General features: G+C 35.9%; 1 protein-coding gene across 3 annotated transcripts in view; it reads right to left on the minus strand.

Annotated features, from left to right (window-relative positions):
• Window positions 1-1,013: 1,013 nt before the first annotated feature.
• Window positions 1,014-17,174, minus strand: part of ZNF385D (zinc finger protein 385D) — a 741,991-nt gene continuing 725,830 nt past the window's right edge. For all 3 annotated transcript variants that reach the window (XM_081073229.1, XM_081073231.1, XM_081073230.1), the window contains 4 exons: window positions 16,873-17,103; window positions 5,446-5,624; window positions 4,326-4,427; window positions 1,014-1,864 (listed from right to left, as the gene is read on the minus strand). In XM_081073229.1, the coding sequence (XP_080929355.1) occupies window positions 1,631-1,864; window positions 4,326-4,427; window positions 5,446-5,624; window positions 16,873-17,103 (746 nt within the window). In that variant the 3' untranslated portion in view covers window positions 1,014-1,630. The remainder of the gene's footprint in view (window positions 1,865-4,325; window positions 4,428-5,445; window positions 5,625-16,872; window positions 17,104-17,174) is intronic.

Below are 17,174 nucleotides of genomic sequence, written 5' to 3' on the forward strand. Positions count from 1 at the left end.
TAATGCAACAGACTGGCTGCATCGAATCCCATCATAGTGATAGGTATATGTTAGCTATTTATGGGAAAAAGCAAATAGCCTTTATCACAAATTAAAGGCACAGCTATTTTTATGCCATTTGTTACCAACTTAATGATAACATGTAACAAGGGATGGTTATATAATTATTTTATATAGATTTTCTTTTTATAAGTTATTCTCTTAATCTTTCTAACATATATACAATATACAGATATTTACATATACCCCTGATAAATCTTGTTTTAAAGGTAAAACATCAACTCCTTTCAGCCTGTGGTGAATATCAAAGGCTGTATTTCACAACTCCACTAGAGAAATGATGGTCAAATGCATTTTACCAGTATTTTTTTTTTAACACCATATCCTTAGTCTGCAATTAACTCGAATTCATTTTTCTTGTTTTACTAACATTTAAATATATATTAATTGTTTATATCATGTCAATAGGAAATAAAAAGACAACAAAAAACCCACAATAGCTAATGTCTACCATCATATTCAAAGCGGAAACCTTTGCCTAAGAGACAACCCTACTGGTATGATACAAAGGGAGATACAGAGATACAACAGTCTCTGTTTTTACTGGATATGACCTAACATGAAAAATCTTTACTTTGCACTGTCATCTTAGGTTATGATTGTCCCTTATCCATGATACAGAAGAGTTGTACTGGTTTCTTTTTAAACACTCATGATGCATGGTTCTACCTGTTTTTCAGATATAGGTTCGTTACAAACACGTCCCTATTTCCAGCAATATTGCTTCAGGTGGGAAAATGCTACTTTGTAAGAAATCATCTTCATTAACATCTCCCCTACCTCTATGCTTGGTCCTGTTCTGTTGTTTGAAGTTAGTCTTGTCTGAGCTGGATAGGAAGGGCAGAACGTGGATCCCCGACACCTCCACAACACCATTGGTTGTTTTGTTTTTTGTTTTGCTTTTTTTTTCTTTTTTGAGTGCTTACTGGCATGAAATAGTTGTTCGTTCTATCTTTTGCAATTCTTTAAAATCTAGTGGCATAGATTGAGACACAGCACTACTGTTTTACAAGACATCTACTGTATATACTTTTGTGGGGATAAATACCCAGTAATTGCTGTCATAGCAAGAGGACCAGCACGGGTACTACTATTCACAGTGTTGCTTTTGTTTTTTGTTTTTTTTGTTTTTTCTTTCTTCTTTTTTTGTGTGTGTGTATTATGTGAATCTACAGGGTAAAATTATTATATATACATTGGAACTAGTTAATGCCCTTAGACAATATATAGTTGTCTCATAAAGCAGGAAGGACAATGCAGAGGGAAACAGGTGCCCAAAAGCACAGTCACAAAGGCTTCAGACGTTCTAGATACCACTACAAGTCAATGCTGGAGATCACTTCTAAAACAATCAATGTTCAAGAGGAATGCTTGAATTTGGAGAAAAGACCACCCCTGCCCTCCCACCCCTAAACCTCCCTCCTTATTATTTTTTTAATAATCTTTTAAATTCACTATCAAAAGTCCTGGCTCTTCAGATATACTTTAAACTATAAATAAACACTGCATAGTTCTCTTGTGTTTTGTTTTTTGAAAAATTATTGCAGTTACAGGGACTCCCGTTTGGAATTCAGTAAGGAGCAAACAGCACAGGGGTGTGAGCGGTCCGAATGGGTCCCGGAGCTGGCCGAAGGAGTGCGGGCGGAAGCGCGGAAGTCTGGAACAGGGTTGCTGCGGGGGCGGTTCGAAGACTGAAGGGGGAGTTCACTGCCACGGCCGCAGCAGCTGCAGCAGCTGCCAGTGGGTTTGGTAGGATTCGTGGAGCCAATGGCTTTGAAGGTTCTTTTGAAAATACTAATTTCACCTGCAAGGGAGAAAAGAAAAAAAAAATGAGTAGAACAAACGTTTGGAGTCCACCCTTAGAATCCAAAATAGTGGGTGGTTTTAAAAATATAGCAGTAAACATTTTAAAATATCAACTTTTACTTGTGAACTGACAATGAAAATCCTGGGAAGTGCAGTATGTCTTTCATTTGGAAGATGCCTGAAAATGGCCGACCTAAGATGTTGAAAAGCCCTCCAGAAAAATACTCAGCAACCTTATTTTATTTTTATGGATAAACATACATACTGAAGAAAGTATTCATCTTGAGGAAAAACTAGGAACTTTTTACTCCACCCTTTACACACACACATGAACTGTCATGGAAATGACATTTTTTTTTTTTTTTTCAGATTCATGAGAGACCATCCACTCCTATTTATTTTTAATTTTTTATTAGTTTTTTAATTAGTTTTTTATTAGTTTCAGGTCACAAGACAAGGCAATACTTAGACGTTCATCATTTATATCCCTCACACTGTGGACCCCCTCCGCCCATCCCCATCCACTATCCCTCCAACATCGCACCGAGTCATCACATTATATATATAAAATTATAGTTGGCATTCATTATTGTTCAGCTTCAGGTGTACAGTACATTGATCAAGCATCTATATCTTCCCTGAGGTGGTCTCCCAAATGGGACACGTGTCTATCAGATACCCTACAAAATCTTTACAACATTATTGATTACGTTCCCCAAATTATTTTTCAAAATAATTGGAAATGACATTTTTAAAGAGAGATTCATTGAGGCTGATGGTTACCATTAGGCTACCCAAGTGTGTTTGTTAACTCAGCAGTATAGAGAGGTGCTAATCAAGAAAAAATAAAAATAACAAAATTCCATTTTCAATAAAGAGATAAAGAAAACTTATCTCTCCCAAAGTTTGACACGTTTTGCTTTTTGTTTGGGCAAGTGATAACATTCTCTCAATCTTACTCTGCAAAACCAGTTCCTTCTCTGGCCGGTAGCATCATTAAGATGGCTGTTCTGATGAAGAGAATTTTCCCACTTATTGAGACAGTGACGTAGTGATAGTTACGGAGGTTTTGGATGCCAATATTAACACTAACATTAACACGATTTGACTTCTTTGTTTATTTAAGAATCATTCACTTGATTATTCAAAGCTGCATCTATGCTGGTCACAGACAGCACTCAAAGTTACCTCTAGTGCTGTTGAATTCACAGCCTTGCAATACAGCTAAAATCGTTTCTGCACAAGAGTAAAGTGACTTCATTTGCATAAAAATGACTGATACTACTAAATTAACTGGGTCAACTCATACGTAGGTCTCATGATAGATGACTGCAGTTTTCCTTTATATTTTCATGTGTTAACAACACACAATAGCACCAATTACAGTTGACTCTTGTACAACACTGGGGCTTAGGGCGATGACCACCCCTCAGCACAGTAAAAGATATGCATATAACTTCTGTTTTTCCCCAAAACTTAACTACAGTTGGCCCTCCACATATGCAGATTCCCAACTGTGGATCAAAAGTATTGGTTGAACCCAGGGGTGCAAAACCTACAGATACAGAGGGCCCACTGTATTTATTGGAAAAAAAAACACACACGTATAAGTGGACCTGTTTAGTTCAAACCCATGTTGTTCAAGGGTCAACTGTGTTAATTAGATCTATTTTGAAGAAAACGGATTTCAAAATACACATTTTAGCACATACTATAAATCAGTTATCCTTAAACTTTCCATTATGTCCTGGGTGTCTCTGATAAAAGCTATGGTCTATTCAATAAGGGGGGAAATAAAAGCACATGCTCATAAATATTAATCTAAGATGTCAGGAGGTTCACATTTTCCCCCTAAAGTCCTACAAAAATTCCAGGTCAAGACATCAATTTTATTATGTTTACTAATCTAAAAGTTACATTTGGAGTAATAGGAAGAGGGTTATTTCCCAGGCATTATGTAGAGATCTTGGGTGAATAATTAAATAAGCTGTGCCTTTGAGACTGTGTCACACAAAATCCAAAATATTGTTGAGGTTATCAATAATACCAATGCTTTGTCTCTTAAAAATATTAAAAGAGATGCAAAAACTTGTTTTCCATTGATGTTCTTTCCTAAAAGTATCTGCTAATGTCAAGACCACATTTTAGGTGATTAGTTACCTGACTCAGAAGAGTTTGGCTTTTCTCCCTTCCCCATGCTCTGTCATAAATCTGAACCCAACTCAAGAAGATAAGATACGGGGCTGTGGCTAAAGATGGCAAAACACACAAACAACTTATGAAACCAATAATTCTTCAGGGGTTGGACTCTCAAATCAATTGTTTGTCCTTACTTAAGTACTTCTCATTTATTCCATTTGGTCACTAATAACAAACACAAAATCCCAAACGAACTCAAGTTCAGCAAACTGTGGGGCATTAAAAGATACTATTTTTTGGGAAGCAAAAATGATACTCACCCCCAGTGGATGTGCTGCCTTCTGTAGTTTGTTGTAAGGACTGTATTTAGGTTTCGGGGGCTTCCCAGCAGCTCTGTCTTTGTGCCTTCTACTGCTAATGTGCTATTAAAAGCAATTAAAAATGGCAGCTTTAAAAAACATCATCCCCGAAACCTGCACCAATATTGCTTTAAACTGGGGAAGTATATTAATTATTTCATGCAAGTTTCAGAAAGACAAAAAAAAAAAAAAGAAGCATGCACTTCTGTCCTTGGATTGTGATGCCTTGAGGATATGTACTTTTATTCTCTCAATTTTAGTATATATATTTTTTAACAAAGAGAAGGATCTTCTTCCTCCTTATTGTTGCACAGATCTCTTTTTTTCAGAAGTTTGCAAAGGATAGCAATGTTAAAGGAATTTTATGTGCAGATAAACAAAGATGCCCAGGCAAGCATGTATTTATCTCCATACCAATATTTATCCTCATATTGGTACAGCCAAATGTCAACCTGTAAAATTCTAAAGTAACTAAGGTGCATAAAATCAGTACAAGATAATATATACGCATGTAAAACACAACACAATATGAGGGCTGGGCCTTCAATTGGCTACGTATAAAATGATCTTATTGGAAGGCTACTCAGAGTAAAAGTGAATATAACATGATTAGTCATCCCTTCAGCAGGTGGCTGAAGGATTTAGAAATACAGTAGAACACCATATAATAAACTACATAAAATAAAAGAATAGCACAGTATAATGTTAGTTGTAGCATGTAAATATCTGAACAAGTAAACATGGAACTTTGCAATTTGAACTGCAAAGAAAATCAACACTTTTCTGTGGGAAACCTGGTAGAAAAAAGACCTAATACCCTTTTTCCTCCCACTCTTCATTTGTAAGAATAGCACGCATTCACTTCAGATCATTTCTGAAAGGTCTGAGAAGCCATTATGTTATAGTATTTCCTCAGCAACTAAAATAAGCATAAATGAATAAGGACAGTGAATAGAAAATAAGTGGATGGATGGATGAATGCGTAATGGGAGGAAAAATAGAAAGAAAGAGAATAAAGGAAGCACAGACATCCTGCTCATAAGGGTGTTCCATTTTCATTTCTATAATATGTGCCACCTACCTGTTTAAGTTGTGTTTCCGAGTTGACGTGCACATCACAGATTTCACAGTGAAATGTTTTGTTCTGCAGGCCTGTATTTCCCTTATTAAGTGGTCCTTTACCTTTCACACCTGCCCTAGGAAAGGCTTTGATAGTCCCACTTCCATTCCGGGCTTCTAGCATGGTTTTGTGCTTAGTACCTGCCAGGAATATTTAGAAAAACAGAAAGAAAAAAGAGGGGAAACATCTTAGCTAGCATATGCCTTCAATAAACAACCATAACAAAACGTGATGCCTAGTTTTAGTGCAGTTCTTCCAGAGATTATGGTTGAATTATCGTATAACATGGAAGACTGTAGTTGTGTGCTCTCCCTACCCTTCTATAACATTTCTTACTTACTTTTTTATTTTTTTAAATAATAGTGCACATTACAAATAAGCACCGTCAGTGCAGTTACTCAACTCCAGAGTCCTGAGATGAAATTAAATGGGTGTGACTTAATTTCATTTCCTCTTGATGCTAATAAGACATAAATGATGAAGAGTGATTTAGCTGCTAAAGGTATAGTTGAAAGTGATGTGTAACAAATGTAATCACTTTCAACACAGTATGTTTACAGAAGTGGCACTAATTAAATACCCAGTTTCTAAACAGAATACAAACAAGCTTTCCTGGCTATGTGTTTTAGGTTCCAAGAGGAAGAGTAATAGTATAAAGATTATAATGACTCTGAAAAAAAGCCCTATTAGGATAGTAAAGCCCACATTGATTGGCTACATAATTTCAAATATAAACAAATGACTAAGAGATGAGGGTAGAATCATAGGCTAAGCAGATACACTACAAATAAATACATCTTTTAAATAAACCAGTAGCATCTTTGGACTGTCTAATACACATAACTAATGTAACTCAACTTATCAACATTTTTCTTTTTAATCACTAGTTTTCTCTCACTAGTTGCTCACAATTTCTGTTTTGTTAGATTTGGTAAGTATTCCTCGTTTTTCTCACTGAGTCATGTGGATTCTTGCTATGAAATTTTCTCTTGTAATCATTTATGTCCTTTCTGCATTCTGATTTTCAAAATCTTTTTTTTAGTGATTTCTCCATCCTAAATTTATTTATTAGATTTTTATCAGTTCTGCAAGCATAAAAGAAGATTCTTAGCTTATGATTCTTAGACCAGCCTCCCAGAACCACTGAATAGTAATGAGGAAAACGTTGGAGGGGGCACTCTAGATCAGTGCCAATTACTTTCATCTTAAATGAGACACAGTGAATACATGAAACTGGCTTATAGCCACATGGGTCTTTCAAAATAACTATAACTTTACGGATTCCAATATAAAAAAAACACATAATTTTAAAACTTAGACTCCCCACTTTGAATACCATATTGTTATGTATAGCAATAAAAATATTCATATCTCAACATATTAAGACAAGAGGAAAATGTTGACATCTGTGAGAAGACTGTAGGGACTGAAATGTGGAACCACGGAACTGCTCTGTGGTGGTGGTTCTGAAGTCTCGCTGAGGTTTGCTCTCACCCACTTACCTGTCAAGAGAGTGATGGAAACGCTTTCTACTCTGTGTGAAGATGGCATAAGTGAGGGTGGGTCAAAAGAATGTTCAAAAAAGCGAGATACACCGTGCTTCCCTGAAAACAAGACGTAACTGGAAAATAAGCCCTAGCATGATTTTTTTCAGGGTGACATCCCCTGAACATAAGCCCTAAAACGTCTTTTGGAGCAAACCTTAATATAAGACCCAGTCTTATTTTCAGGGAAACATAATATTTATATATATACACACACACATATATGAAATATATACATTTGTGTGTGTGTGTGTGTGTGTGTGTGTGTGTGTGTAGATGGTTGCTCAACCTTCTTTACCCAAACAGATGATTTTATCAAAACATCTTTTTCCATGCAGCTTCTAATTAAAGTGAAAAGCATTCCTGGGGCCGGTTTGGCTTACAAATGCCTAAAAGTAGTCAATCAGAGGCTAATTCTCACACAGACTTTCTTGAGGGACGCTTGATTCATTTTAGTTAATATCTTTGTGATTGGGAGTCAGTGTTTGGTAGGTGGGATCAGAATAGACCAGAAAACTGTTTAACCTATTTAACAATATTTAAGTCGTTTATCCTGCCTAAGAGAAGACAAAAAGCCAGATATAGATGATTTGCCTCAGGACTAAGTGTCATGTGAGTGAGGGAGATGAGAGATAATTCAAAGGATTTGACCCCAATAGTAGGGGCTTAGAAACAGTAGGCAAGAATTCAAAAATTAAATTCTCCCCATAATATCTTTGGTAAGCTAAGTCTCACCTATGTCATGTGCCCAGGGGAAGAGTAGAAATGGGATATATGTGAACACTTGAAAAATACACACCTCTCAGAAAATCATTAGATTGTTAGCACCATTATTTCAGCGCAGTCTCTCCACAAAAGACAGCAAAGATAGGAAAATTAAACATACCTACTCATACATGCCTTACATGCAAACACACACACACACGCACACACACACACGGTTAGAAATGTGGCAAGATTGTGTGAAAAACCTCAACTCATAGCTTTGATTCTAGGGTTACTATTCATCATAAGTAGAGTGGAACTTTTGTACCATATAACCTCCTCTATTTTGTAGCAGATCAGAAGTCATAATTAAATAACTGTTAGACAGTTTCAAAGATCTTAAAGCTTGAATAAGCTGGAACAGTAGCTGTATTTCCTCCAACTATAGCTAAAATTAAGAGACTATCTATTCTTAATTTTAAAGCATTTACATTTTTGAGAGATCAAATGTGCATTAATGATATAAAAATAGTGGTTATTAAGAGAATTCAAGCCTATTTTGCATTTTAAACATTGCACATATTGTGCAAAATTATTTACCTGCTCACCACTGCTTTATGATTTAGGTGCTATTATTATACCCATTTTAGAGATAACAAACTGACTCAGAAAGGTTAAGTTGTTTGCCTGGCTTATAAAGCAAGTACTACTGGAAGTTCCTCGTAGTTAGACAGGATTTCTAACCAAATTCCTACAGCTATGGGGACTTGACTAGAAGCTCACTAAGAGCTTCTGAGCCAGCTGAATTCCAGTTACACACGAATCTCTCATAGCACCTTTCATTTTCTATTTTGTTAATGAAGTCTTTTCAAAACTTGGATTTTAGTTTGAGTCTTTAAAGTTCCACCCCTACCCCACCCCAGCTTTATTTTTTTCATTTTTTTATTTTTGTCTTGCAATGCTTCTTTCTGCTCAGCAGAGTACCATGAAACATGATGCTTGATAAGGCTGTGGCTCTGCCATGGCCAGTTTGATCACATCTTTGATCACCTCTGGTTCAACATGGTGCAAACATCTCACGAGGCTCTTGCCTTTTTCTGTGGTTGCACAGCAGGGAAATCACAAGTCTGCTTTTGTAGTTTTTTCCTTCTTCCTCGGGACAGAATCTGCAAGAAGCTAAATGGACTATTTTCTTCCTATCACTTTTAAAAGTATGACATTGACCTTCATGTGATGCTTCATGGTTCCTGAAAGGAGAAACCATACCCCAACCATGGTTTTAATTCAGCAAATCATAATGCTTCAAGAATACTGTTTGCTTTTTTGTTTGTTTGCTTTTGATGACCTTGGTCCAGATAGTTATTTATCTAATATCTGCAAAAATCAAAGTAATAGGTAGGGGGTGGTGAAAAGAGGCGAGGTTTTCCTTTTATTTCCCATCATCTTTACAACTTCCCTTTTGTTAGATGGATCTTAAGTTAGGTACAAAGAAAAGCAGGTAAGCAAGAAAATTGGCAAATTACTTTGAAAAATGAAATAAACCATTCCTTAGGTCATTAGAAAAATTGAAACATTTTTTTAAAATAAAAAAAATCATAATTCCACCAAGGCGAGGTATCAAAATATTAATAGTAGTTATAATGTTCCAGTCTTTTATTTCTATTTGTATATTTTTAAAAAGTTTGGATAACTTAAAGTGACTTTGTATAGAAAGTCTCATGGAATTACATATACATTTAGAAATATACATGAATTTTTAATGACAGCACAGGCTTACAATATATAGATGTGGTATATTTAACCATGTGTTTAATATTAGACATTTGTATTGTTTCCTTTTTCTTCCTATACAATTAGGATATAATGAACATCCCACTCGTTAAATCTTTTATCCCATATTTGGTTGTTTCCTTAGGATAGATTTTCATAAGGGGTATTATAGGGACAAGAATATGACTATTTTTAAGTCGTTTGATTTATGCTGCCAAACTACTTGCTAAACATTACAGAGGAATTCATTTTATAGGGAAATGTATCCTGGTACAGTCTGCAAAATTTGCCCCTCTATAAAATAAATTTCAACACCTTAAAATTCAATTTTCCCAATGCCTATAAAATGACATTTAGCAGTATTAGACTAGACTCTTAACAAACCCATGCAATTGCCAGAAGTTATTTAGTTACCTTCTTATTGACAAGTTTGGATGATTCAGCTTATAGACAAAGGGGCAGGAAAGTGGTCAGTCTCCATACAAACAGCAAAGTACAAAGGTGTTTTTTTGATGTGCTTATTTATGACATTTGGTATAATGGCATTATATTCCAGCTCTGGTGTGCCCTGAGGAAGAAGAGTTCTCTTGAATCTATACACCGGAACTGTATAATTGGCATCAAAAGCCTCCATGTTATATTTCTTTTTATCCTCCAAATGTCAAATTAACCTTTTAGTACCCTGACATCCTATATAATATGTATTTTTCATGTTAATCATATTTGCATGTTGTCTTAGAGATAAAAACTTTATAGCATATCAACAAACATTAAGCACCCAAAACAACATCTATGATATCAGGTAACCAAGTAATGCCCCAAAGGAGTAAAAAATATTGTATTATTTCTGTTATCTTTCTGGTTGAAAGTAATTTGCAGATTCCACCAGTTGTATATTTAAAGTCCAACCTGCAGAGGTGAAAAAAGAGACGATGAAGACAAGAAATCTAAAATAGAGGATAAGAGAAATTTGCTTTTAGTATTGGAAATGGCCCCAGATGAAAGGTTTTAAGTTGAGATGGGATGGGAGACAAGCCACACAGAGCACTGCCAGTAGGATGGACTTGATAAACAAAAGAACCCCAGGAAAGAACTCTGTAGGCTCAGGGATCCAATGGGCACAGCACAGGCTGTGTCTGATGGGAGATAAACACACAGGATTGAAATAGCAGTAACCTCTGAAATGCCAGCATGTGAGGAGAACTGCCAGGCATCCAGAAAGCCTCTTTTACCCATAATAACTGACTACAGGGAACACTGAGGCTTTCCTGTACCTCTTTCTACACGTATTAACGCTCTTTATGTACACACGTCTCATCTCTTTAAAACAAGGCCCTAAGTACCTAGGAAAATGCCACATTGCTTTTATCTCCATTACCCAAGAGAGCCTAGCAAAAGGTCTTCACACAATAAACACTAAACAATCAATAAATGGACAGATTAGACACACTTCCATAGTATGACAGAACAGATATGATGCTGTCTTTGTGATTTATAAAAGCTGTGTTTTTATTTACTTTTTGTGTAAACTAGGTTTATCTTTAATTTTTAAAATTATTTTTGATGAAAGTAAAACATGCTCTTAGTAGAAAATTCAAAGAGCATTTAAAGTGAAAAGCAAAAGCCTGTCTACCTCTCACTTTCAAGCTGCATGTCCTCAGTAGTGACACCTTTTCAGGTGTAAATTTCCTGATATATTCTAAACATCAATCAATGACTGTATATTAGACATGAGTAGGAAAAATAATATTGGTCGAACATTCCACCAGGTTTGCACATGAAACCACTTTTCATAAGAACAGTCATATAAAAGTACAAAGCAAGAAAATTCACCTTGACTCTACTCTCCAGTCACTTCGATGTCACTAAGCCTGAGTGCTCACAGGTCTGCAAAAATTCTTATTAGGTCATATACTACATATCATAATCCTCCAAACCGTATTTATGAATTATAGGGCTAGTACACTGATAGAAACTTCTGTGGTAACGGAAATGTTCCTTTTCTGTACAGTCCACTATGGTGGCCATTAGTTATATGTGGCTCTTGAACACTTGAAATGAGGCTACTGCAACCATGAAACTGAATTTGTAATTCATTTGAATTTAATAGTCACCTGAGGAGGCTGGTGGTTACCATACTAGATGGTATAACTCTAGTACTCACATATGCCCTACCTGGGCATGTGGGAAACAGGAGGTATGAGACTGAATTGTTCTTTTTTTTTTTTTTTTAATCATCTGTAGAAAGTTTAAAGAAGACACAATAGTAGAATTGTGATAGGAGAGTCTCTATCTTTATTTTTAATCATACGGAAGTCTTACCATTATCATAGAAAATGCTGAACAAGAGTGGAAGATATCATTGAGCCTTAATAATAATAAGGATCTGAACACTGGCCGCTGCAGCTGACTAGCTGAAATGAGTTTTTCACTTGAAACGTGAAATGGCAAATCTCTTGGTGAAACACGTCTTTACATATTCTATTCCTGAATAGAGAGGAGCAAACTAGACATGGGCTTCTTGAAGGCAACTCACAAGTTTTGTTCATATTTGTATTGTCAGTGCCCAACACATAATAGATGATTAGTGAAGATTAGCTGACGTATTAGATATTAATAAAATTCAACAAATGAATATTTGTAAAGAGACTTGTGAGCTCAGGCTCTGGAACAGTGTAAGTCAGAATGTGCTCTCATTAGCTGTGGGGTTTAGATTTCCTTCTGCTTCAATGTCCTTGGTTATAAAAAAGGAAATTATCTGCTCCATTGAAATGTTGTATTAAATGCATTTATTGTTTTAAGGACTCAGTAAATTTTAGTCAATTTTGTCCTTCTTAACAATGTTGCTCTTGTTTGGCAAAAATTTAGAAATCTCTAAGTGTTGTAAAATTTACTAAAGGTCATCCTTTGATAACTGTCATTTCTGTATATTAAAATTAATGAGGGATAGAATAAGCTCTGTCTAGGGACAGAAAAGTTGGAATGAGCTTAGTGGAAACTATCCAATGTTACCACGTCAAGTCCATACCAGAAAAATCTGCCCAAATTAGTAATGAATGTTAACTAAAAATATTTCAAAGTCTTTTTTTTTCAATTATATAGAGAAAAATCATCAAAATTAACTAAGCAAAGCATTACCTAATAGAATGTTTTGGGAGGATTTTTTTAAAACAAAAAGACAAAACATATCTTTTGTAATGTGTGTTTTTATGACATACAATAAAAGAGGACTTTCAGATCTCTTAAAAAGAGTACGTTCTCTTAAGGAGTTTTAAGCACGCTACGCTGTTTTTTGAATCCTGTTAGTAAACTCAGGAGAGCTACTTTTCTTCCCAAATTCTAAAAATGCAAAGTAGGAATGCCTCTATTCAAATCCTGTATTGTAATGTTATGGAATATAAGTCAATTAACTGCAACTTTGAATGGTTACACATTTGTGGGGGAAAAAAGATGGGGAGAGAGAAAGAAAATGAGATACAATTCATCTCTGAATAATGGTAGCAGCAGCTGTGGTTTTACTAATAATTATGCTACAATATTTGATCCTTAAAGTGTGCCATATGGCCTCTTAATTCTATGAGTGAGAGAGAGAGAGAGAGAGAAAGAGAGAGATGCCCAAAGAGGACAATTGACTCGCCCAGATTCACGTAGAAAAGCTTTCTGTAGATGTGAGGTAAAAACTAGGTCTGATCACTTCTAGTCCATTCTAGTTTATTCTACTGAACAATACCACAAGCAGTATTTAAGGGAAGTTTGCTTTCCCAAAATTTATTTATGATTAAGAATGCATTTTCCAAGGTTAAAAGGAAAACATGTTTTGAAAGGTCATTAGCTTCCCATGAGCAGACCATGAATGCATAATTTAACTCAGTGCTACAGGCCTTATTTTATATATATATAATGTGTTTCTAAAGGGGGAAAAATACTTTGAATTGCAATTTGGATGCAAATAACACATCTCCCTACCCTGCATCCTGGTTACTTCTGTTCAGAATTGGCATTTAAACCTAGTTCCCTGGAAAACACAGTCAAATCTTAATAGCGGTTTCCTAATATGTATCTGGCTTAGAAGAAAGCAGAGAAGTCCTTTAGAGTTATATTGGAAGGGTGGGGGTAAGTGTAGGGGGCAGTAAGGGTGGTCTGTTCTGAGTGCAGGTCATAAGGGCATACACAACAGAGAACTAGAAAACAAATTAAATGGATTTAAAAAGGTAATCTGCTTTCCACTAGCTGGCAACTCTAAATGTCAGTGACAGAGGACTACTCCCTAAAAATATTTTGTTGGTCTATATTCTAAGTAATTGATGTGGTTGCTGTAAAGATTTCATATAGATTAAATTAGTACATTTTATTATTTATCCCATAATACAAATCATATGAAACATGGGTATTAATTTGCAGAACTCTCCATTATACAGTCAGCCCCTGACACACATGAATTTGGCTATAAGCTTTTGTTTCATTAGTAAGTTCCTAACATTTTGAAATCCTTTGAGCCTATAAAGGCTGCAGTTCATGCATTCAACCCCTGTGGTACTATATATTTTTTAATGCAAACAATAAATTATAAAAAAAGCAATGGTAGCACAGTGATTGTGAAGATGAAGAAACAATATTTGAATTCATTCAGTTCTGTGATTTTATGTGAACACTTGAAGTTTTTATGTTTAAAACGTGAAACAGTGTGAGCTGTGTGGTGTATGGGTTTGGTTTGGTGAGCTCCAGTTGCCCCCGTTGGTAACTGGCTACGTGATGCACCCTTCCCTGACTGTCTTCCCTTCCTTTTTCCACACCACTAATTGGTTTCCTTCATGTCCCCTAAAATCTATTTGCCCTCAAATCTTTATCTCAGAGTCTGCTTCTGATGGCTCCTAAACTAATCCTGCAACTACTATTCCTATTTGTGACAGGAAAGTGAGCATGATCTAGAACCTCTCTCCTTTACACAAACCCCATGGGTGTCCCCATACCAGACCCTAAGCGACAGATGCAGGCCGCCAGTGCACATGTGGCAGTTATCTGGATACAGGAAGGACTGCATTCACCTTCATCTACACTGAGAGGAAGTCCCAGACCCAACAAGCCTCCCAACACTGCTGCAGTTACACATACCACAACTGAATCTGGAACTCAAAAATGGTGCACGAAGAGGGTCCAGGATACCCTGCTTGTATATCTTTTCTTCCTCCTTTGCCATCTCCAGTTCTGCCACAGTTGGCTCATGCAAGTCTAGGGTGAAGCCTAAAGTGAGCTGGACCCCTGGACCCTGGAAAAAGATCTCTGACACAGGAAGGGAAATACAGGGATAAGGAAACCCATGCAATAGCTTTGAGGGAAGGGGAGTGGATGCAGTTCCTTGACTAACTGAAGAGTTGAAAGGGATACCCCTATAAAGGGATTCAAGTAAATAAGGGTGACAACCACATTTACCACCAAACTCTCAGATGAGATGGTTATAGTACTTTTCAGCTCTGACTATACAACATTTGTGAATTTAAAAAAAATTTTCCAAACACTATAGCTTCCCAGGTCCTGGATATATAATAAATTAGAATTCCTCGATATAGGAAATACATATTTATATATAGAAATGTATATTTATATTTTAAATATATTTAAATAAATGTAAATATATTTATATAATATTGGACATACTTTATATTCACATAAAATATATGAACATATACATTTTTCAAAGCATCGTGGGTGAATATGTTTTTTAAAACTCCATGGGTAATTCTGACACCCAAAGCAGAAATGAAGACCATAGACTTCTAATACAAAAAATGTTGATCTGACGTGATATAATCAAGTAAGTAATTCCTCTTTGCTTCTTAATTAGATGTTTCTGACAATAATTCAGGAAGGATATCCAAATTCTTAATAATTAACTCTAACCTCAAAGTGTTTGGTCTGTGCCCTTCCCCACCCCCCATGAATGTGTTTCTCAGTCACTATGCAAAAAGATCAAAAATTCTTGAGAAATAAATGGACTTTTGGTGATGTTTATGCTCTCCCAATTATCTTACATCCGGGAAGAATATATTTGTATGAGTAAACACGAGATGGATCTGCATGGTATAGATTCTGACTTGGGGCCAGATGCTTGTCTGTGTTTCTCAGCCCCTGAACTCATGACCTCTCGCTGTCTATAACAAACGTTGTGTGTAGTAGAAAGGTATGTGCTAAAGGGATTGTTCTCCATCTGCAATTACTCCCTTAGAGTCTTGAAGTCAATACCTGAACATTACTAGTGCAGCACAATGATTGGTCAATGACTCAGTCAACATACAGCTGTAATGTTCACTTAGGATATATTTCACAAATGATTCTTTTACTATTGTAACTGCTGACAGAGTCCTGGCGATGAACCCAGTCTTTTAGAGAAAAGCTGATCTTGGGACAAAGGGCTGGCTAAAATCTCAGGCAGGACATAAACAAACAAAACAAACAAACTATTATTTATCTCTCTATATATATATATCTATATCTATCTATCATCTATCTATCTATCTATCTATTTCTATAGATACATATAGATATAGATATAGATATAGATATACAGATAGATGGATAGATAGATAAGTATAGATCTAAATATATATAATATCTTGATATAGAACAGGTGGATGAACTCAAAATATATTGGGAAAGCGTTTCATCCCTGCTTATCAGTATTTTCTGTTATGCTATACTAAAGTTTAGTGTTTACATTAGCAAGACCTCGGTTTGAATCATGGCTCAGTCACTTAAGTTACCATGTGCTTTCTCTGAACCCCAACCAAATAAGAGGGATAGTACCTTGAGGTTGTCAGAAAGAGTAAATAAATTATTACATGTAAAGACCATGCCTCAACGACTGCCCATAACAAGCACTTTCTTGGGTTTAATTGTCCAGGTCATAGAGATCTATACCAAACAATATTAGTTGCCATAAAAAATGCAATAAGGAGGTTTTAACCAAAAATACATGGAGTCACGCAACCAAATTTTGCAACTATATTATTGGTATAACTTTAGAAAACTTCATTTAGAAGTAAATGCATGGAAGTACTTAGCAAACTAAAAATCAAATAAATGCAAAACTTATACTTAGGATTATATTTTATTTTATCTTCTAATGTTTAATAACACATCAACACACGCACACGCACACAGATACAATAAGGCACAGGCACTCTGGAAATCCTCCCTTACCCCATGTAAATGACACTTTGCATGTCATTTTTATTTTTCAATGGTTAATGAATCCCATGTAAAAATTGCCAGTTTTTGCCACCTCTTTGTCCCCTGATGCAAAAGATCTAATCTATTCAGAGGAAGATAATTGCAGAGCTGTTGAGACAGAAAAGAAATTGCTGCATCTCACCACTGTTGTGTGCCTCCAGCTGCGAGGCAGAGTTGACAGCAACCTTGCATAGCGAACAGTAAAGAAGCCGTTTTGCCTTTTCTTCCTCAGTTTCCGTGGAAGGACAGGAGCTATTGCCGCTGGCTGTCGTGGGGCTGTTGTCCACTTTAGAGGTGATCTCAGTTGTCATAATGCTGCTTTTGCGAATTTCCACCGAGGTTGTTGATATTGCTGGTGTCCCTGTGGTACTGTCTGCATTCAAAATCACATAGGAAAAAAGAGGGAAAAACAGTGGTATTAGTTTTCCCTATTTGGACATGCAT

This window comes from Rhinolophus hipposideros (genome assembly GCF_964194185.1).
Source record: "Rhinolophus hipposideros genome assembly, chromosome: 14".
Taxonomy (NCBI): Eukaryota; Metazoa; Chordata; class Mammalia; order Chiroptera; family Rhinolophidae; genus Rhinolophus; species Rhinolophus hipposideros.